This window comes from Callorhinus ursinus, unplaced genomic scaffold (assembly GCF_003265705.2).
Source record: "Callorhinus ursinus isolate GAN/ISIS: 27379988/994484 unplaced genomic scaffold, GSC_fseal_2.0 scaffold4, whole genome shotgun sequence".
NCBI lineage: Eukaryota > Metazoa > Chordata > Mammalia > Carnivora > Otariidae > Callorhinus > Callorhinus ursinus.
The window spans coordinates 80,398,624-80,421,836 of NW_027397066.1; the positions used below are offsets into that span (position 1 = coordinate 80,398,624).

Genomic DNA, 23,213 nt, shown 5'->3' on the forward strand with positions numbered 1-23,213 from the left:
AGTTCTTTAAAAATAAAAGAGAAGCTTATTTTCACTGAAATTTACACAGCCTTAAGAAAGAATAAGAAACTAAAAGTGATTAACAGCCCAAGATTTAGAGTCAGACAGCCTGATATGAATCCTAGCACTGTTACCTACTAGCTGTGTGACCTTACACAAATCACCTTACTTCTCTAAACTTCAGAGTAGATTCTTCACCTGACTGTAAATAGTAACAACCAATTCTTAAGATTGTAAAGATTACAGTAGATAATATAGGTGAAGCATTTAATGCCATAGATTGCCCATAAGAACACAATAACTGAGCTATCATTACAAGAATTTTTTCTTAAGATTTATTAATTTATTTTAAAGAAAGAGCATGAGCAGGGGGGCAGAGGGAGAGGGAGAGAGACTCTCAAGCAAATTCTACACAGAGCACAGAGCCTGATATGGGGCTCAGTCTCATGACCCTGAGATCACGACCTGCTCCAAAATCAAGAGTTGGGCATTTAACCAACTGTGCCACCCAAGTGCCCCTACAAGAATTATTTTTAAATAGGCTATATGACTATACTATTTTTTCCATTTCTTAAACAGAATTTAAAAAAAAAAACCTCATATTAAACATTTCCAAGGAACTATACTGAACAAAAACATTTTTAAAAACAGGTAATAGAAAAACATAAAAACAAATGCTTAAGTTATATAACTGCAAATATTTTCTTTGATATTGCTATGATTTAAATACCCATTTAACAGTTCACTGGTGAATGCTGACTTTGCTGATTTTTTTCACACAAAATTCAACAAATGAAGTTGTGTTCAAAAGTTCAGAGAATTTGGTGGATAAGAAATTTATATTTCAGAGATCAGAAGGGTCACATATCATTTAGGTCTATGTCTTTCGCAAAAAGAGACCTAGAAGTTTATCTTTCCATTTACAATGACCAAGTATCTCCACTTTTATACTATATCAAATATCCCAGAATAATTCTGACTCGATCAGTAAAGCAAAAGGTAAATAAATAAATAAATAAATAAATAAATAAAAAGGTACAAAATGTCAAGTACCAGATGGAACCAAGACAACTGCAAATAAAAGATATGGTGAAGGCAGCAAAATCAAAAAGCAGACAAATTATGGAAATGGTGACATATATGAAGCAGTCTGGAATGCAATCTATATGGATACATTCCTAAGCAAAAGTGAAAATGCAAATAGAAGCAGCATAGGAAATAAAAAGCTCAAAGAAAAAGTAACATTAAAAAACCAGGAATTAGAATGGGAGTGGGATAGGGATGGAGAAACAAAAGAGACTGTTAGCAAAAAACTGCCAAGCAAAATCAGAGCAACAAGGTTAGATAGAGTTGCGGTTACACCTGCAGTATGTAGTCAGAAGTGTAATGGAATGGAAGGAAAGCAATCATCAGGAACTACATACCTTAAAAAAATGTTGAAGCAGTAATCAAAAATCTCCCAACAAACAAGAGCCCAGGGCCAAAGGGCTTCCTAGGGAAATTCTACCAAACATTTAAAGAAGAATTAAGACTTATTCTTCTGAAACTGTTCCAAAAAATAGAAATGGAAGGAAAACTTCCAAACTCATTTTATGAGGCCACCATTACCTTGATCCCAAAATCAGACACAGACCCCATCAATAAGGACAATCACAGACCAATATCCCTGATGAACATGGATGCAAAAATTCTCACCAAAATACTAGCCAATTGGATCCAACAGTACTTTAAAAGGATTATTCACCACAACCAAGTGGGATTTATTCCTGGGCTGCAAGGCTGGTTCAACATTTGCAAATCAATCATTGTGATATAGTACATTAATAGAAGAAAGAACAAGAACCATATGATCCTCTCAATAGATGCAAAAAAAGCATTTGACAAAGTACAGCATCCTTTCCTGATTAAAACTCTTCAGAGTGTAGGCATAGAGGGTACATACCTCAATATCATAAAAGCCATCTATGAAAAACCCACAGCTAATATCATTCTCAATGGGGAAAAACTGAGAGCTTTCCCCGTAAGGTCAGGAACACAGCAGGGATGTCCACTATCACTACTGCTATTCAACATAGTACTAGAAGTCCTAGCCACAGCAATCAGACAACAAAAAGAAATCAAAGGCATCCAAATTGGCAAAGAAGAAGTCAAACTCTCACTCTTTGCAGATGATACGATACTGTATGTGGAAAACCCAAAAGACTCCAACCCAAAACTGCTAGAACTCAAACAGGAATTCAGTAAAGTGGCAGGATATAAAATCAATGCACAGAAATCAGTTGCATTTATATACACCAACAACAAGACAGAAGAAAGAGAAATTAAGGAGTCGATCCCATTTACAATTGCACCCAAAACCATAAGATACCTAGGAATAAATTTAAGCAAAGAGGCAAAGGATCTGTACTCAGAAAACTATAAAATACTCACGAAAGAAATTGAGGAAGACACAAAGAAATGGAAAAACGTTCCATGCTCATGGATTGGAAGAACAAACATTGTGAAGATGTCAATGCTACCTAGAGCAATCTACACATTCAGTGCAATCCCCATCAAAATACCATCCACTTTTTTCAAAGAAATGGAACAAATAATCCTAAAATTTGTATGGAACCAGAAGAGACCCCGAATAGCCAGAGGAATGCTGAAAAAGAAAAGCAAAGCTGGTGGCATCACAATTCCAGACTTCAAGCTCTATTACAAAGCTGTAATCATCAAGATAGTATGGTACTGGCACAAAAACAAACACATAGATCAATGGAACAGATCGCTTCTCAGCCTTTTGGCTAAGATCAAGTGTAGATCAATGGAACTAAATAGAGAGCCCAGAAATGGACCCTCAACTCTATGGTCAATTAATCTTCCACAAAGCAGGAAAGAATATCCATTAGAAAAAAGACAGTCTCTTCAACAAACGGTGTTGGGAAAATTGGACAGCCACATGCAGAAGAATGAAACTGGACCATTTCCTTACACCACACACAAAAATAGACTCAAAATGGATGAAAGACCTAAACGTGAGAGAGGAGTCCATCAAAATCCTAGAGGAGAACACAGGCAGCTACCACTTCAACCTCAGCCGCAGCAACTTCCTCCTAGAAACATCGCCAAAGGCAAGGGAAGCAAGGACAAAAATGAACTATTGGGACTTCATCAAGATTAAAAGCTTTTGCACAGCAAAGGAAACAGTCCACAAAACCAAAAGACAACCGACAGAATGGGAGAAAATATTTGCAAATGACATATCACATAAAGGGCTAGTATCCAAAAGCTATAAAGAACATCAAACTCAACACCCAAAGAATGAAGAATCCAATCAAGAAATGCACAGAAGACATGAACAGACACTTTTTCAAAGAAGACATCCAAATGGCCAACAGACAGATGAAAAAGTGCTCAACATCACTCAGCATCAGGGAAATCCAAATCAAAACCTCAATGAGATACCACCTCACACCAGTCAGAATGGCTAAAATTAACAAGTCAGGAAATGACAGATGTTGGCGGGGATGCGGAGAAAGGGGAACCCTCCTACACTGTTGGTGGGAATGCAAGCTGGTGCAGCCACTCTGGAAAACAGTATGGAGGTTCCTCAAACAGTTGAAAATAGAGCTACCATACGATCCAGCAATTACACTACTGGGTATTTACCACAAAGATACAAATGTAGGGATCCGAAGGGGTACGTACACCCCAATGTTTATAGCAGCAATGTCCACAATAGCCAAACTATGGAAAGAGCCAAGACGTCCATCGACAGATGAATGGACAAAGAAGCTGTGGTATATAAACACAATGGAATATTATGCAGCCATCAAAAAAGAAACGAAATCTTGCCATTTGCAACAACATGGATGGAAATAGAGGGTATTATGCTGAGCGAAATAAGTCAGTCAGAGAAAGACATGTATCATATGATCTCATTGATATGAGGAATTCTTAATCTCAGGAAACAAACTGAGGTTTGCTCGAGTGGTGGAGGGGAGGGATGGGGTAGCTGGGTGATGGACACTGGGGAGGGTATGTGCTATGGTGAGTGCTGTGAATTGTGTAAGACTGATGAATCAAAGACCTGTACCTCTGAAACAAATAATACATTATGTTTAAAAAAAAAAAAAGATAGTCGGAAGGGAAAAATGAAGAGGGGGAAATGGGATCGGGAGATGAACCATGAGAGACTATGGACTCTGAGAAACAAACTGAGGGTTCTAGAGGGGAGGGGGGGATGGGTTAGCCTGGTGATGGGTATTAAAGAGGGCACGTATTGAATGGAGCACTGGGTGTTATATGCAAACAATGAATCATGGAACACTACATCAAAAACTAATGATGTAATGTATGGTGATTAACATAATAAAATTTTTTAAAAAATTTTTTAAAAAGTTTACTTTTGCCTTATTATAATTAAACCTCAGTAAAACTGATGAGCAGGTAGGCAGGCAAGCAGGCAGACAGAAAGACAGACAGATGAGCAAACCAGCCAAACTGAAAGAAAAAATGATAAAATTAGAATACTGAAAAACAAAAACATATGTCAAGGGGATGAACAGAGTTAATTAGAATATTTCATAGACTTTGTTTTGTTTGGAAGAATGACAAAGATATTAAGTTAGACACCATTAAGCTAAATATACATATTAAAGTTCTAGTGTTCTGCTAAAAGAATAAAAATACAAGGTATACCTCGCATGTTAGGAGAGTTAAAAAAATGAAAAAGAAAAGAGAATAGGGTATAAATTCCCCAAAATAAGAATCATGTTTTATTCTTTTTATTCCTAGTTACTATGTGTAGTACTAGCACAGAGAAAGAATTCAAACAATGTTTGTTCAGTAAATGAATATTAGCAAGGGAGTCTAAGAAAGAGTCTCAGCTACAGCCACCACTGGTATATAGATGTGTTTGAATCTGTCTAGGAAACTAATTAGATAGGTAATCACCATGGGACTTATAAGAAAACTCATTTATGAGAGAAGAAGAATCAGGCAGATAAGGTGGCTCTTGTTTAAAAATTTTAATGAGGAAAACAGGTGATAGATTCTGAGAACAACATGGTATTTGTTATGCAATTTTGTTTTCCATGGACCCATGTCTAAGGCCTTACTGTAGGAGTAGGAGAAAATAAAGACAGAACAAGTTATTCTACCAGAAATATATTTCCTAGTTAAACTTCATAAATATAACCTCCAAAGTGACGCTATGGCTCTGATCCCACACTGAGAATGGCTTCTAAATCTATCATTTAGTCGGAAGAATGGACACCAGAGCCAGACACAAATGAATATATTAGAATACTTTCTAGTAAAGAACTACATTAAAGGTATACTATACTTTATTTATTTATTCATTTAATTGTTTACTTACTGGACTATATCATATTGTCCAGGACCAGGCCCTGACTTTATAGGTAACTCAAGTCTTCCTAAAGAGTTGCCAAAATGTATCCCCTTGTATTTCAAAGTTGCATTGGAAAAACCCTTTAAAAAAAAAAAAGTGAAGATTAGACATAGTTTAAATAAATCATGAAACAATGTTTAACTTCATTTAAGTCTAAACCTAAAATAAGGACAGCCTTAGTCAAGGGGGTTCCCGCAACAACTGCTCAAGTCTTCTCTCAATCTAAGTTAACACTGCTATGCCCCATCCTACTTCTGAGTCAGCCAGGATTCTCAGAGAAGTATCTCTACTTTTAGCATATCCTCAACCAATATGAACAGCTCTTCCCTTGGCAGGACACTCAGCAACCTAAAACCTTAAGTACAATAAAGATGAGCTCCTCATCATTTAAACAAGGGAGGATAGGGCAGAACTGTATGATTTAGGGAACAGAAAGTCTGTTAAAAATGATCTTAATTAAATAGAAATTAAATTGATTTCCAGAAATCAAATTCAAATTCAAATATCACCAACAGATATTAGATAATTTCTAATTACCTAGTATTTAAAACTCTAACAAATTCATGTAAAGTTTTCAAATAGCAACAAATTTATGACAAACAAATTAAACACTACCCCCCAGTTCATTCTATTAATGTTTGAGGTCCAGATTCGTCCTTTAATGCCAAAGAAATTATCTGTGACATGAGAAATCAACGCATGTTCCTTTGCATCCACCATAATAAATGTCAAAATTTAAGCATGACCCTGAAAAGTTCACTTTAGGAAAGTTAAAGGACGTGGTTTCATCAGAAATTAATAAAATAATACAATGTAACATAAGAACAGTAACTTCTCTTACAGAAATTCTCTTTCGTAGACCTCATAGATTCTAAATTGAGCAATCATTTAAAAATTTCTTTAAAAATCATTTTTTAACTGATGGTAAAAGGTAAACTCTGGTCTACTTACCTTATTTTTTAATTCACATTTATAAAAATATGGTTTTAAAATAAGCTTGGATTAATAATCCAATTTATATACATATAAAAAATAAAATCCCCATAACAAACTTGTAGCTTAACTGCATAAAAAAGAGTCACTTGTCCCAGGTGAGTATTACTCTTCTAGAACAGTGGAACCAACCTCTCTCAATTATCATTATATTATTAATGAAATAAATAGCAATATTAGTAATATAAAGTATAATTCCAATTCAAAATGGTGGATCAAACCCATATCTGCCTGACTCCTACCAAAATTTCAAAAAAATTCTATAAAATGGACACAAATTATCAATACTAGAAACTAAGAGAAGGTATCATTCATGTTCCAAAACTTCAAAGAATTTCTGGAAAATATAGCACAGCAGAGTCTACAACAAGAAAGAGAACTCACTGCATGTGAAAAGAACCTCCTCTGAAGCTTATTGATCACCCCAATGAGACAGAAACTAAAGATAAGGATGGACTCTTGGGTGGTAAGTAGGGAGCAATTCTCAAAACTACTAATACCCTTGGAGATTTGTGCCAGAACCATTACATGAATTGATGAAAAGCAATGTTACACCCACTCTATTCTTGGCATGCACAGTTGGAAATAAACTGGAAGCTCTGCCATTGGCCCCTAATGAGGACAAACTCTATTTAGAGAGGTACCACTCCAGAAAGCTTTGGGATGCCACAACAAAATTCAAAAAGAATCTGGTACAGCACTAAAATTCCCTACTATGTGAAAATGCCTTTTATTTCCCAGAACTTACTATTAACTAGCTCTCAAATGTTATAGAATACAACACAGTAAAACTAAACTTTCCCTTCTACACCCACCTAATCTTAAAGAATTAAATAGGGGCCAACAAAATCTCTGACAGAACTTTGATGTTTCCATGAAGTGAAATAGGACCTTTGTTGATTCTTTTTATAGATGCAATCTCACAGAGAAATTGAACTGCAGTTTCTCTACAGGCTTCCCCTGGTTTGATTTCCCTTATTTACTCCTTGTTTGGGGTGGTAGAGGATGTTGGAGCTGAGGGTAGAGAAACAGGGAGTTATTAATTATGTCTAAGTAAGATTCAGACATGTTTTGAAATGTCTAGTGAACTAATAGGGCAAATCAACCAGAAGGTGAATGTGAAAACTAATCCTATGGAAAGCAGCTAATCATAATGACACTTATCCAGTAAGAAAGAAAATCCTACTGTCCAAAAAGCATTTAGCAATGCTAAATATTGAATATTTTCTGTGGACTGAATTCACCCCCTAACATTCCCCACTGGATTTATGCCTGTGACCTACAGGGTACAAAGAGGCTATGATAAAAATCTAAAAGACCTCTTTCATTAAACACTAGTAAAACTCAGTGCTACTTCTAGACCCCTATAATACAACATAACACAAAAAGAGAAAGACATTATTCCCCCAACTTCACCCCAGTTCATTATGCAGCTTTAGCTGTGATCAAGTACATTGGCAGAAATGCCCAGCAAAGAGCACCATCTGGTAAGAGCCTGAAGTGCCTGGTAGAACAGCAGCTATCTCAGTGGAAATAGACTTGTTCAGGAGCATGGTCAAGACAACCCCTGAGGACTTCCAGAAACACCTGGGAAGAAGTTTGCAGAAGGCTAGAAGACCTTTACATCAATAGGAGGAGACAACTTACATTTGAGTTATTAACAAAATTGTGACTCTCTTTAATACCCATAATTCAATGAAACCTGGGAAAACTTGTTATATAAATAAAAAGGATTAATCCTTATTTCCACTAGGAATATTTCCAGCACTGTAAGTGGTCTCAATGTACTTAGATTATTAATATGTAGATCCCTTCTAATGAATTATAACGCAAAGAGTGGAGAGGTATTTTCCTATCTTCACTGTAGACGTTCAGCTTTAACACACTATGAAGCTATAACACTATAAATCACTGTATCAAAGATGATATTATTACTATTATTATCATAAATAGGTTGTCTAGTTGATACATGATTCTCAAGCCCAGATCTTTGTCAGTATTAGAAGGAACAGAGCTATGAATAAAAATTGAAAGAGCTGTCTCACCAATCTCTATAGCACATAGAGTATACACTGCTTTGGCACTCCAGAGTATAACACAAAAGGAAATAAGGCAGTCAGATCACCCAAAGGCTTTGAATCTGGGGTACAGAAACAAATGTAACACCTAGCAGAACAGTATAGAAAAATGGGACAGCCTGACATGTCCAACAGAGCTACAGATGGTAGTAGATGAATACTGGAAGAAACCGTGGCATCCACTAGAGTAGGTGAAAAGCAGCCTGTTCCTTTGGGTCAGTGGCAACTCCAAAGATTGCTGCACCCTACAGAGCTTTAGGAAAAGAAAGAACGCCAAGCCACACAACACTTCCTTTTGCTAAAGTAAGTGTTCTAGATCATCTTTCAAATGGAATTACCTAATATAGCCATAAATTCCAAAGTACATATATAGTTGTGTGGACAGAAAGAGCAAAATTTCCTAATTTGTGTTATACTTTACTTTTACTTAGAAATTAAGTGAAATTTCATAATTGTGCAGATTTTTGGCATAATAAGAAGTGAAGCACAATGTAGAACTCTGTTTTAATACAATATAACCATGTTAGATATGTTAGATATTTTATATGTTTCAGGCAAGAGCATATCTACTATGTTTATTTACTATAGCCTATAGATTTTTTTTAAAAAGCAGTATTTTAAGACAGCATTTTGATAAATCATCTCTTACATCACATTTTTATAGCCTAAAACATACATGTTAAAGTTCTATATTAATTCTTTTAACACAGCATTTTAAGACCTTGAGCAGACTTAGGTCTAGGAAACTTTCTTCAGGTTAATTTACACTGTTGTGATTTTGTGGTTCAACTGTTTAACAATTCTTAAGGTAATCCAGTAGAAGGAAAGATCATGCATAAATATACATACACACCATTCAAGACATTAGCAAAATCGTTTTCCTATATATACAGCAAAATTAATTTCACCTAAACCATATGAATTGACAACTACTTACTTCACTAACCTCTGATTGCAGAGGTTACTCAGGTAAATGTTCAATCTGAAATTTAATTTAAAAGCCTCTTAAAAATGCAAGACAGAAAATGAAAAATAAATTGATGCACTCTTAACTCTAAATCATATTCTTTTTATGTCAAGAAGTGTTGACAATATCAACTTCAAGGTCATTGTCAACTTGGAAAATCATTAGCAAATAAAATATGACTTAACTGAAGCAAACTCAGCATGGAGCTGCATTATTTTAAGTGAATGTTGTAATACAACTTGAAAAAGAATTACTAACTGTCACTCCCATTGACAATAAAATGTATGAAGAAGGGGCTATGCAACTTTTCCACCATGTCTTTTCCATAATTAAGTATGGAAATAGAATTTGTGAAGAATTCATGTCCCAAAGTATATCAATTCAAACACTAATGGACTGTTCTCCAGTGTGGCAGCACATGGGTAGTTCCCAGCATGTTATCATTAGCAAATGTCAGTGTCATAATTCCACCACAAACTCTGCTTGTGAAATCCACCTCTGAAAAGTAGGTTTCTAATGGTTACCTGGGCTCTTCTTAAGAAAAAAAGAGAGAGAGAGAGATGCTAAATTTTATAATTCAAATGTTACATAAAGTAACTTATATAGAGAATTTTTCCTTACAGATTAAGTACAGCTAAAACTTATCATTTGTTGGCTAGAGTCTTACACAACTCTTAATTTCAGAGTTTCTTTTCTATTTCAAACTATTTAAAATATCTCCAGCATATGTTATTCACCAGTTCAGGGAAAAAGCACAACTATTACACGTCTCTTGTATTATTTTCTTAATCTTCTATTAATATTCACATCTAGAAACTAAGCCCACATATAAGATTACCTCAAAAAGCAACTAAAGAGATCACTGAATTATCAGAAATTGGGTAAGATCTAAATAAACATTACTACAGTATCAATTTCACAAGTAGTCTATAGGAATCTGTATTTTTTCTGAAGGAAAAATAAATTTTATATGTCAAAGTAATGTTTATTCATATGTGAAAAAGGTTTTGTACATCTAGGTAAGCTTGGAGTCATGGTTCTAGCCCTTGAATAGATAGAATATTCCAAAACAAAGAAACAGTATATATGAAAAATATAATTTTAAAGAAAAGAATAACCATTTTGAAATTTAAGGTAAGAGTAATCAGAGAATTGTTTAAGCTAAGACCAAAAATCTAGGACTATTGTGAAAAAGAGCTTAAGTAACCTGGCCAAGGACAAATAACTATTAAGTGGTGAAGCCAAGAAACAAAACCAGGTGGTATACTCCATTCAACTACATCTCCTAACTCTTCTTTACCTTCAACAGAATATACTGATACTAGACCATAGGACTTCCATTAATTTCACTGCAATTTTTTTATATAATTTATCTCTACTGTTCTTCTAAGCATCTTCCTCAAATATCTAAGATATGGACACTGTCTATTGACGACGACTAATTATTTTGAGATTATTAACAGGATAATGGGATAGTCAAGGCCTGAAAACCAGGTATGGCATAGAAAGAGAGGGCAAAATAGTCATGGGACAAAAGACCCCATAGTCAGAAGAAATGGGAATTCTCTGAGAATAGGGGACACATCTATAACTTACAATGTCCTTTCTCTCCATATTTCCAGAGATAACCTGGTTTTTCTTAAGTTTTATAGCATAAAACAATCCAAATCATGAGAGACCCTGGACTCCGGGAAACAAACTGAGGGTTACAGAAGAGAGGGGGGCGGAGGGATAGGGTGACCGGGTGATGGGTATTAAGGAGGGCACATGTTGAGATGAGCACTGGGTGTTATACGCAACTAATGAATTATTGAACACTACAACAAAAACTTATGATGTACTATATGTTGGCTAAATGAACATAATGAAAACAACTGTACTTGAACATAAAATGTATCATCTCTATTGTGTTCCACAATCAATAGAAATCAAAAAGAGGAGTTACAAGCTAAAAATAAAATAATACTGGCTTATGTATTTGCCATTATCATTGTTCTTTAATTCTTTGTATAGATTTGAGTTACTATCTAATGAGCTTTCATTTCAGCCTGAAGGACTGCCTCTAGTATTTCTTTTAGAGGAAGTACTAGAGATAAATTCTATCAGTTTCCGTTTACTTGGGAATGTCTTAATTTCACCTTCATTTTCAAAGAACAGAATTCTTGATTGGCAGTTTTTTTTTTTTTTTTTTTATTTTCCAGCACTTTGAAAATATCATTCCATTGCCTTCTGGCCTCCATGGTTTCTGGTAAGTCAACTGTTAATCTTATTGTGGAATTCCTTGTCACTTCTCCTGCTCTTTTAACACCTCTCTTTGTCTTTGGCTTTCAACAGTTTGACTGTAACATATCTAGGTATGCATCCCTTTACATTTATCCTGCTTGGAATTCATTGAGCTCCTTGTATGCATAGATCAATGTTTTTCAACAAATATGGGGTGTTTTAGCCATTATTTCTTCAGACATTCTCTCTGACCCTTTTTCTTCTCTCCTGGGACTTCCATTATGCATATGTTGGTATGCTTGATGGTGTTCCACAAGTCTCTGAAGCTATGTTTATTTTTCTTCATTCTTTTTTCTTTTGTCAGACTATACAGTATCAATTGATTTGTCAAATTTCCTTATTCTTTCTTCTGCCAGTTCAAATCCATTACTGAATCCCTCTAGTAAATTTTCAAGACCGTAATTGTACTTTTCAATTCCAGAATTTCTATTTGATTTCTTTCTATAATTTCTAACTTTTTTATTGATACATTCTATTTGGTGAGACACTGTTCTTATATTTTTCTTTAGTTCTTTAGACATAGCTTCCTTTACTTCTTTGAATATATTTAAAATAGCTGATTTAACAACTTTGTCTACATACTGGCTTCTTCAAGAACAGTTTCTATTGGTTGCTTTTCCTACATATGGGCCACATTTTTTGTTCTTTACATTTCTCGTAATTTTTTTGTTGAAAATTACACATTTCAGATAATATAATGGGGCAAATCTGAAAATCAGAATCTCCCTCCACCACCTAAGAGTTTGTTGGTGCTTGTTTTGTTAGTGATTTTCCTGGACTCTCTCTAGATTCTGTATTCTTTGTCATATGTGTCTACTGAAGTCATAGCCTGGTTTGCTAAGTGGTCAGGTAATGGTTGTACAAACGTTGGACAAGGCATTTCCTTAAATGCCTTGAACTAAGAAGTCTCCAACCTTTGCAGAGGTGCTCTGTGCATGTGTTAGGGCACACCTTCAATGTTCAAGTAGGCAGTTTGTAAGTCTACCTTAGCCTACACTTCCAGTGTAGAACCTCAAGACCACCTATAGGAAAGAGCTTTGTACTTTGTCAAGTCTGGTTTTTCTAGGGCTGGATTAGCAATGAAATTCCTTTCCATGTTTTACAAGACTAAGCAAGTTAAGTAAATATATTGAGAATAATGGAATAACAAGTTTCTCATGGAAAAGGAAAGACTAGAACAAACCTGTGGTACTGGATTGGAATTTCTTAAGAACAAGATATTCTCTTTTATAACCACAACATAATTATCAAAATCAGGTATCAGCATAAACTCAAAGTTTTTAATGGACAGATAGATAAGAAATAAGTATGGATTTCTAATTCTGTCCATTGATAGCCTGAAATAATGACACCCCAGTAGCAATGCACGTACGTAGTATACTGATCTTGTTTTGAAATACCATTCTCCACTAAATGGAAGTAGGGCTCCTTAAAGAAATGTCTGCTTCCAAGGCTGGGGCAGGGGGAAAAAATTTGGTGAACCTGGAACATCTTACTGTGCCAGAAGGTAAAGAAATGCTCAAAGAATGATGAGGACATGTCAAAAAGACACTAGACACAGCTTAAAAGGACTCCCAAGGATCAAATCTGAGGTAATTTAAACTTCAGAATACATAATGAGTAATAAATGATAACTTTTTGAGTAAAAGAGGAATTCATGAATCCATGCTGATATAAATGGGAAAGAAAGATAAGGAAAGCTCTTCTTTAAAGTGCCAACAAAATGTTAAAGGAAAGATGGAGTCATAAAACCACCACTTGATAAACATCACAGTAAAATTTAATCAGGCATCATGAAAGGATATTAAACTAGTAAGTTTGATGAAGAAAAAGATATCTACTTATTCTTAAAGTAACTCCCACAAAATATTTATAATTTTTTTAAAACAGTAATTTTACAGTAGATAAAACTGGAAGACACCACCTCAAGTTAATATCACCAATCATGAGATAAGCAGATATCCTATGCCTCTTTATGTGATGCACTGAGAAGGATATATCATTTCTGGAGTATTCCTGCCAAAAAATATAAACTTACTCTAATCATGATAAAATATACACAAACCCAAAATTAAGAAATACTCTACAAAGTAACTAGGCTATACTCTTCAAAAAGTCAAGGTTACAAAAGAAAAAGAAAGACTAAAGAACCGTTCCAAATTAAGGGAATCTTTTTTTTTTTAAGATTTTATTTATTTGACACAGAGAGAGAGAGAGAGAGAGTGAGCACAAGCAGGGGGATTGGCAGAGGGAGAAGCAGGCTCCCCCCTGAGCAGGGAGCCCATTGTGGGGCTCGATTCCAGGACCCTGGGATCATGACCTGAGCCAAAGGCAGACACTTAACTGACTGAGCCACCCAGGTGCCCCAAATTAAAGGAATCTGAAGGGACATGACAAGTAATTGTAAAATGTAATACCAGATTCACTCCAGAACAAATTTTTTTAAAGATATCATTGAGATCATTAGCATTTTTTAAATATCTGTGGATTAGATATTAGTATTATGTCAGTGAAAATTTCCTGATTTTGATAATTGCATTATGGTAGAAGAGAATGTGTCATTCTCCAGGAAATTTATATTTAAGTATTTAGGGTAAAGGGTCATCATGTCTGAAATATGCTCTTGAATTCCTTAATAAAAATAATAATATAAAAATACATAGGAAGAAAAAATGGTAAAGTAAATGTGATAAAATGCTAACTGCAGATTCTGACTGAGTTATATGGGAAGTCTTTGTATTATTCTTGTAACTTTTCTACCAGTCTGAAATTATTTCAAAATTTAAAATTATTTCAAAAAAGAAAAGTACTAACCAGGAACAATGAATGAATTAGATCTAATATAACTATATGGTTAAATCTAGAAAATATAACATTACATGAAATAGCAAGCAACCTACACACCAGATGATACCATTTACTTAAAATTTTTAAAATCATACCACAATATATATTGTTATTCATGTATGTAATAAAGATTTAGTGTTTACTTTGGCAAAGGGAAAAGAACAGAAGGAGGGAAACTTGGTAAGGTAACAATTTTAATAATGTATTTTAAAACACAGCAAATTCAAGTGTGACAAATTTTTACTGTGTTATATGTGATGGTAGGTCCATGGACATCTGTTTGTTTGTTTTTTTAATTTTAACTCCAGTATAGATAACATACAGTGTTAAGAGTTTCAGGTGTACAATACAGTGATTCAACAATTCCACACATCACCCAGTGCTCATCATGACAAGTTCGCTCCTTAATTTCCATTGCCTATTTCATCCATCCCCCCATTGACCTCCTCTCTGGTAACCACCAGTTTGTTCTCTATAGTTAAGAGTCTGTTTCTTGGTTTATCTTTCTTTTTCTTATTTTTTTCCTTTGCTCATTTTTTGTTTCTTAAATTCCACATATGAGTGAAATCATATGGTATTTGTCTTTCTCTGACTTATTTTGCTTAGCATTATACTCTCTAGATCCATCCATATGGTTATAAATGGCAAGATTTCATTCTTTTTTATAGCTGAGTAATATTGTATTGCATATTTATATATGCATATATATGTGCATATATATATCACATCTTCTTTATCCATTCATCTATCAAAGGACACTTGGGCTGCTTCCATAATTTGGCTACTGTAAATAATGCTGCTATATAAACATAAGGGTACATGTATTCCTTTGAATTAGTGTTTTGTAACTTTTGGGCAAATACCCAGTACTGCAATTACTGGATCACAGGGTGGTTCTATTTTTAACTTTATGGGGAACCTCCATACTCCATATTCCACAGTGGCTGTACCAGTTTTTTGTTGTGTTGTTGTTTATATTTTATTTATTTATTTGAGAGAGAGAGAGATAGTGAGCAAGCGAGCAAGAGAGAGAGAGAGCACAAGCCTGGGGACAGGCAGAGGGAGAAGCAGACTCCCCACTGATCAGGGAGTCCAATGTGGGGCTTGATCCCAGGACCCTGGGATCATAACCTGAGCCAAAGGCAAATGCCTAACTGACTGAGCCACCCAGGCGCCCCCACAGTGGCTGCACCAGTTTACATTCATGGGTATCTGTTATTATGCTTGTACTATTCTATGTAGAATTATATAAATTACAGTATATATTTTTTAAAGCTTTTAACAATTCAAAGGATCTAAGACCTCAAAATGCCCTAGTATAGCCACAAACCAAATGGTTTCTAAAGATATTTGGGCCTAAGCCCAAAGATGGAGACATGTACAAACAAAAATTTATAGGGTACTAAGAGTGAAGGTCAAGCCAAATCTGAGAATACCTATTCTCTGCCCAAGGTTTATCTTACAGCCTATCCTTAAGTCTATGCTTAACTCTGGTCATTTTCCTCATGGGGATTACTTCTTCCAGATCTCATAAAAGTATAAAAATATAAGTTCAAAGCACTATGTACTTCAGTCTTGTAATTAAGTAAAACCAGACCAATCATCCATATTCATGGATAATTCATATATTTCAATTGGCTGGATGAAATTTTGGCTCAGTTTGGCCAGGTTTGAACCCAAAAAGCTGCATGAGATGGATCTGCTCTAATATGTTTGATATTTTAACTAGAGAGAAGTTCCTTATCTTTTTTAATAAACATTTGTGAAATAAATAATGCTTACATTATCAGATTCAAATTCCTTTATTAAAAAATGTTCTTTTCCCTTCCAAATTCAGGGAAAGAATATCTATGTATTGCATAGGATTATACATCATAGCAGAGACTTCTAGTAAGTGAAACCTTTTTCCTCTTCATCCTAGATGTAGTTAGACTATATTTCCCAGCCTCCTCGGCCCTTACATGTGTCTATGTGATTAAGTATTAACACCCAGACTTGGCCACAAAATCCTCCCACTAGCAGTCCTCCATCCTCTTTCCCCTTTGCCACATGGATACAGATGAACTAAAGGTCTTCAATGATGATAGTAACATGAATGGACTACGCCTGTGTCCCTGGATCTCTACACAGAAGAAAGTCTCTTATCAACAAGGAATACCCATATGAATGAGGAAAAAAAGAACTTCTGTTGTATTAAGCCACTGAGATTTGGGGGTCTATTTATCATTGCAGTCGGTATTACATTAATTAAAACACCCATAATCATAAACAATTTTCCAATTGTCAACAGAAAATATAATATACTTACAAATTGAGGTTTATAGTATGCTGGACCTAGTGTACTGTCACTAGCAGGTGGAGAATGTTTTATAATTCTGCCATCCTCATTAATATCATAACCATATGACCATCCACAAGAAGGAATTGAAGGAACATCAACACTTCTGTAAACTGTAGGTGGTGCCCTTGAAATTTTCTATAAGAAAATATTTTATATCATTTACTTGGAGACAAGAAAAGGAATAAAGAACAAATATTAAAATTTACTAAAAGGCAATTATAAATATTGACTTAATGACTTTCATAATATAAACCAAAAATGTTTATTCTACAAAAGTAATTTAAAGCAGTAAATTCAAGTCTCACCTAATCATATAAATTAAGATAACATACAGTATTACTATTAAAACCACCTTAAGAGGAAAAGAGTCTCTCTCACTTGGCTCAGTTATTTATTTTGCTTAGTAAATAAGTATTACCAGTGCTAAAAGCAGGCATTCACTCCTATAGTCACATCATCAATCACCAGTTCAAAGTGGTTACTTGTGCTATACTATCATAATATTTCCCAGGCAAAAATGAACTTTATACTTTTCTGTAACATTTGCTGGCTTCATTCCTTCAGCTAAATCAGCTCCTGATTTATCTCCGTATTACTGGTGCCCTACATAAATATCCTAATATTGCTGACTAGATAGCAAGAAAAATGTCTATGACATAATACTAAATGGAAATATAAAATAGAATTTATGACTATAAGATATGTGAAATTATATATAAGTATATATAGTGATATATATACGATTTAATAATGAACTTTTAAAAGCTATGCAAAAATTAACAGAATTATCCAAGTTATAGTCAGAAGTTTTAGGGCAGTTGTCATTTTTTCAAAATTTCCTTTAGCATAAAATATTTTATAATTTAAATAAAAACAAGAAGTAACATATAGTAGAAATACTAGCACAAAATTTAGCAAATGAAATACTGGCATTTAAATGATTTAGTTATCTGGAAAATTACTTAAGAATATATTGATCCTCTGTTGTTTCTGAATAAATTAATAAATGTTATAGTTTAGTGCACACATGCCCAATAGACAATTATGTTATAAACATACTATCACTGGCAGAATTTTACTTTATCATTAGAGACCACTATTAAGTAGTTTCAGTGATACTTATTATACTGATAACCAAATTAAAACAAGAAGTATTGAATAGCTTCTCCCACTACTTTCAAAAATTATTTGTATGATGTCAAGACTTTCCAAAATATGTCCCTACCTCCTTCTCCACCCTCTATTCCTACTACCGTCCCTTAGATCCTATCCTCCAAATATTCTAAAGAACTCTGTTCTTCCCCAAACATACAGTGCCATTAAATACCTCAATGTCTTTATTCACATGGTTTTCTCTGCCTGGAGTGTTTTTTCCCATTCTTTTTAACTACTTAGTGAATCCTTCTTTAAGATCCAGTTTGATTGTGATATCACTATTCCCTCCAAAAACTCTCTACTTTGGGCTACTAGTAGACATTTTATTATGATATATGTTTATTAAAATAGCATTGCATCTATTTTGTACTGAATTACATGATTTCCCTATTAAAATTATAGATCCTGGGAAGCAGTGATTTATCTTCTATGTATTGTCAGTGCCTAGAATTATGTCTAGTATAAAGTGTCTCTGAAAAAGTCTGATATTAGTTTCAAATGCACGACATAGTAAATGGACAATTCCATACATTACACGATGCTCACCACAACAAGCGCAGTTACCATCTGTCACCATACAAAGTTATAGAATGTTAACTGACTATATTCCCTATGCTGTACTTTTCCTCTCCATGACTTACTTTATAACTGGAAGGAAGGAAGGAAGGAAGGAAGGAAGGCAGGAAGGAAGGAAGGAAGGAAGGAAGGATGGATGAGGGGAGGATGAGGGGAGGGGAGAAGGGAAGAAGGGGAGGAAGGGGAGGAAGAAATTCCTAATGTGTCCCTTAAAAAACATTCACAGGTCTTAAAAAAAACAATAACTTACTACTTTTCAGAAGAAAATATCACACAGTGTCATTAAGAAAATGCAAAAGATTAATGTCTAATAAAACAGGTGTTTCCTTCTAAAAAATGTCTGATAAATCCTTGCATAAATAAATGAAGATTTATTTATCCCACGCACAAAATAGCTGATATTTAAATACGCTTATAAACCTTAATTTCATTGTCATTGTACTGACATTATTCAACTGAGTACTTAGCTCTAAAATATGTCCCCTAAACAAAGCTGATTAAAATGTAATTAATATGAGCTATGTGAAGGAGTTATGGAAAAAGAAAAGAGAACCACTCTAAATAAACTGTGACCAAAATCTTCTAGATTATTTATTTCAAAGGGCTAGGCCCTTGGTATAAAAATCATTCATTATATAACACAAATGTACATTTCCAAACATGTCATCTGCTAGTCTCCTATACAAATTTTTTACTGGGGTCAATATAATCTTCTCATTGTCTTCCATGGACCCTACTTCTCTATCTTCACTCATGTAGATCTCCATGCCTGGAATGCATATTCCAACCCTATTCTTCAAGGCCAACCTCCTCTATAAATCCTCTACAAAGTATACTTTGCCATGATACAGTAGTCTTCCTTTAAATTCCTATGGCATTGGGGCACTTGGGTGGCTCAGTTGGTTCAGCATCCAACTCTTAATTTCGGTTCAGGTCATGATCTTGGGGTCATGGGATGGAGCCCTGCCTCAGGCTCTGTGCTGGGCATGGAGCCTGCTTGAGATTCTCCCTCTCCCTTGTCCTCCACCCCCGCTTTCTCTAAAAATAATTTAATTTAATTTAAAAGTTCCTATGGCATTTAATTACATCGTTATTCCTTTAGCACCTATCATATTTCATCTTGCATTAGTAGCAATCTATATATCTTTCTCTCATCTAAATTTTAAAATTTTTATTTCAGTAATCATGTTTTAAATTTCACTGTATTATTAACAGTACTTATCAGAGTTTTCTCTCTACATATAGGTAGCCCACTCAGGTGGTTTTTTAAAATCGCCTTTCCTTTCTGTTCACCATAGAAATTGGAAGTGATTACAGATTTATAAAAAGCAAAAGTGAAGTCAGTTGTTAATACAACAAAAAACTAGTTCATACGCATCAAATATTCATTTAATTATAAACTACAATATTGATACTAATACACCTAATTTTTATAGTAAAGTTTTTTTAATGTACTTACCACATAAAACATTAAACCTTTTCTATTTTAACTAAAAGAAATGTCAGAAGCATAATTAAAATACCAACGTACTGATTGAAGATGCTCTTTAACCTGTAGTGCTTTTCTGTTCATGATACCTAATGTTCCAGGAAAAAACTGATCATAGCTTGCTGGTCCTGGACTATCTGAAACAAACTTCTTAAAACGCTTCTCCCGGTTTTGTAGACTATGACCTCCTTTTATATTGTACTAAATTGGAGAGAAAAAATATGAAATAATTAAAAGAAGCACTTTATAATTAATACATATTTGGTAAGTATTATATATTAACATAAACAAACAGTTTTAAAACCCAACCTGAGAAAGTTAAGGCTCTTGACTGAAGACATCATTCTAATAAAGGGATAATAAGAGAGGACGACAACTATAGTCAACAGTTTTAACTCTGAACTCAGACTAAAACTTACTGTACTTAGAACACTCTAAGAGAATGCAAAACTCAGTTTTAAAACAGGAATCAAAATAATGGAATCCCCAGTTGTAGAGCAAGAATAAAGAGTATACACTAACAGGCCTCAAGAGAATATGTACCTCTGAAATGAGCTAGAAATATTGGTACTCACACTGCAAGGAAAAAGAAAACCTTCCAAGCTTGCTTAGGATTAATTATTCTCATGAACTATTTTTTGGCCATTTCCAGGGATGCTTATGTAGGCTTACTGGCAACAGCATGGGTTTTTATTTGGTTGGTTGGTTTTTTCTTCACTTTTTTAACAGCTTGGTTTTATGCTCAGATTAATTTTAAACATTGTTTAATGCAGAGAAGGAACAGGGAGGAATCTCCCATAGCTCTCCATGCCACATATCTGTATTCTCTGGAATCAGAAAATTATCAACAGGGTAATAGCCAGTGAATTCAGATAAAATTCCATCTTATTAGTTTCAATTAAGTCATAGTGTAATCATTTCAAAGATGATTCATAGTAATAATGGTTGGCATTTGATAGATCAGATAAGTTTTTTTTAACATTTTTTTTTTATTTGAGAGAGAGAGAGAGAAAAGGAGCAGGGGGAGGGAGAGGGAGAAGCAGACTCCCCACTGAGCAGGGAGCCCGACCTAGGGCTCAGTCCCAGGACTCCAGTCTCCAGGATCATGACCTGAGCTGAAGGCAGATGCTTAACCCAGGTGCCCCCAGATAAGATTATTTTTTAAGTTACTGATTTACCAACAGAACTTTTCCCATGGTATATACATGTCAGATGTTCATAATCACTATTAACCGAGCCTATCTCTACTTTGCATCTTATTCAGCTGCTTTCAGTTTTTAAGAAATACACAAAAGAGATCTTCTCTTAAAAAATGAGTCAAAATTATATTCTTAGGTAGCCAATCCACTACTTGATAACTGTTTCAATAAGACCATAATTCCTGTTTAAAGAGTTTGGATCTATAACAAAATTTAATGATTTTGCAAAAGTATTAACATTACAAGTTAGATAAAAAGTAAAATCATGTGAAAAGAGAATATCTCCTCAAATCTTGATTCTTTGAAAGCTATTCCTATAGTCTCTAAGATCTTACATTTCACACTGCAATTTGAATTTATATTGAACTTCAACAGAAGATAGTAAAATTAATCTGATTTTTTAACTGGTAGAAATTAACCAGGACTTTTCCAATTATTCATATTTCATAATTACCAATTCTACTGATTTTATAAGAGGTTATAAAAGGAACTACAATACAATGTGTCAGATAAAGGACCCAAAAATTATATTATGAGGTAACTACACATTTTATATAAAACCTGTGAGAAAACAGCCTTCCTAATTCTTGAGTCCTGTGCTTTTGTCTATATGCTGTGGTTATTTGATGAATTACTACATTGCCAGCAACCTCCCAACAATACAGAATTCAGAGTCTCATCCGAAGGGTGAGGCCATGCACTGCATCAGGTATGATATCCCATCATACACCTCTAGTGAAATGTATCTATCAGATGAAAAATAAAACCTAATTTGGACATCTATTACTAGGCCTAGATAGTGAGAAATATGAAAGAAACTGTCTATCTGGAACCAAACTTCACATTTAAATCTTATATACCAAGGAACAAGATGGTATCACCCAAGCAGAGACAAGTCACAAACTAGAAGAGAATTAGAACCAGAAAACATAAATTAAATTTGAACTGGCCCTTTAGAGGGGGATTCATTCTAGGAAAAAGGATATGAACAAAATAAGGTATGTGACTTAATAAGCTAATTATCTGGGGCGCCTAGGTGGCTCAGTCGGTTCGGCATCTGCTTCAGCTCAGGTCGTGATCCTGGAGTCCTGGGATCAAGCCCCGCATTGGGCTCCCTGCTCTGCGGGGAGTTTGCTTCTCCCTCTCCTCCCTGCTCGTGCTCTCTCTCTCTCACTATCTCTACCTCAAATAAATAAAATTTTTAAAAAATAAGCTAATTAGGGGTGCCTGGGTGGCTCAGTCGGTTAAGCGACTGCCTTCGGCTCGGGTCACAATCCCAGACTCCCGGGATCGAGTTCCACATCGGGCTCCCTGCCCAGCAGGGAGTCTGCTTCTCCCTCTGACCGTTCCCCCTCTCATGTGCTCTCTCTCTCTCTTTCTCTCATTCTCACTCTCTCAAATAAATAAATAAATAAAATCTTTAAAAAAATAAAAATAAAATAAAAATAAGCTAATTATCAGAGAATTAGAAATTTGTATTTTGTAAACTTCATTCTATTATTTTCTTAATTTCCCTTATGTTGTTTTCTAAGAAAACTTCCTTTTGAAAAAAATTAGCATGCTTCAGATATGCTAGAGGAGACAAAGGAAAAAGTGAATTTTTCCATAACTGGGCAAGAGCTGGAAAGGCAAAAAGAATACTCCCATCCTCACTCCCAACATTGCAATAGTGGTGACAACCATGCACAAAGTGAGATAACCATAACAGAAACAGAGAAATAGAGAAGACTAAATTGGGGCACACAGTTTCAACTCCCAAATGTTTTGTTTTTATAAGAGCTTCAAGTATTACATACAGTGGAGGCAGGCCCTCACAACTACAGCCACATTTTCAGTCTTTTCAAATTTCATTTGAAGTCTCCAGGTAATATTTACTAAGCAATTGCTAAT

The 23,213-nt window shown here is 34.6% G+C and overlaps 1 protein-coding gene across 4 annotated transcripts in view; it reads right to left on the reverse strand.

Moving 5' to 3' along the window:
* Window positions 1-23,213, reverse strand: part of STPG2 (sperm tail PG-rich repeat containing 2) — a 530,653-nt gene that overhangs the window by 491,031 nt on the left and 16,409 nt on the right. For all 4 annotated transcript variants that reach the window (XM_073891996.1, XM_073891998.1, XM_073891995.1 and 1 more), the window contains exons 4-6: window positions 20,167-20,325; window positions 16,872-17,039; window positions 5,363-5,475 (exon numbers count right to left, since the gene is read on the reverse strand). In XM_073891996.1, the coding sequence (XP_073748097.1) occupies window positions 5,363-5,475; window positions 16,872-17,039; window positions 20,167-20,325 (440 nt within the window). The remainder of the gene's footprint in view (window positions 1-5,362; window positions 5,476-16,871; window positions 17,040-20,166; window positions 20,326-23,213) is intronic.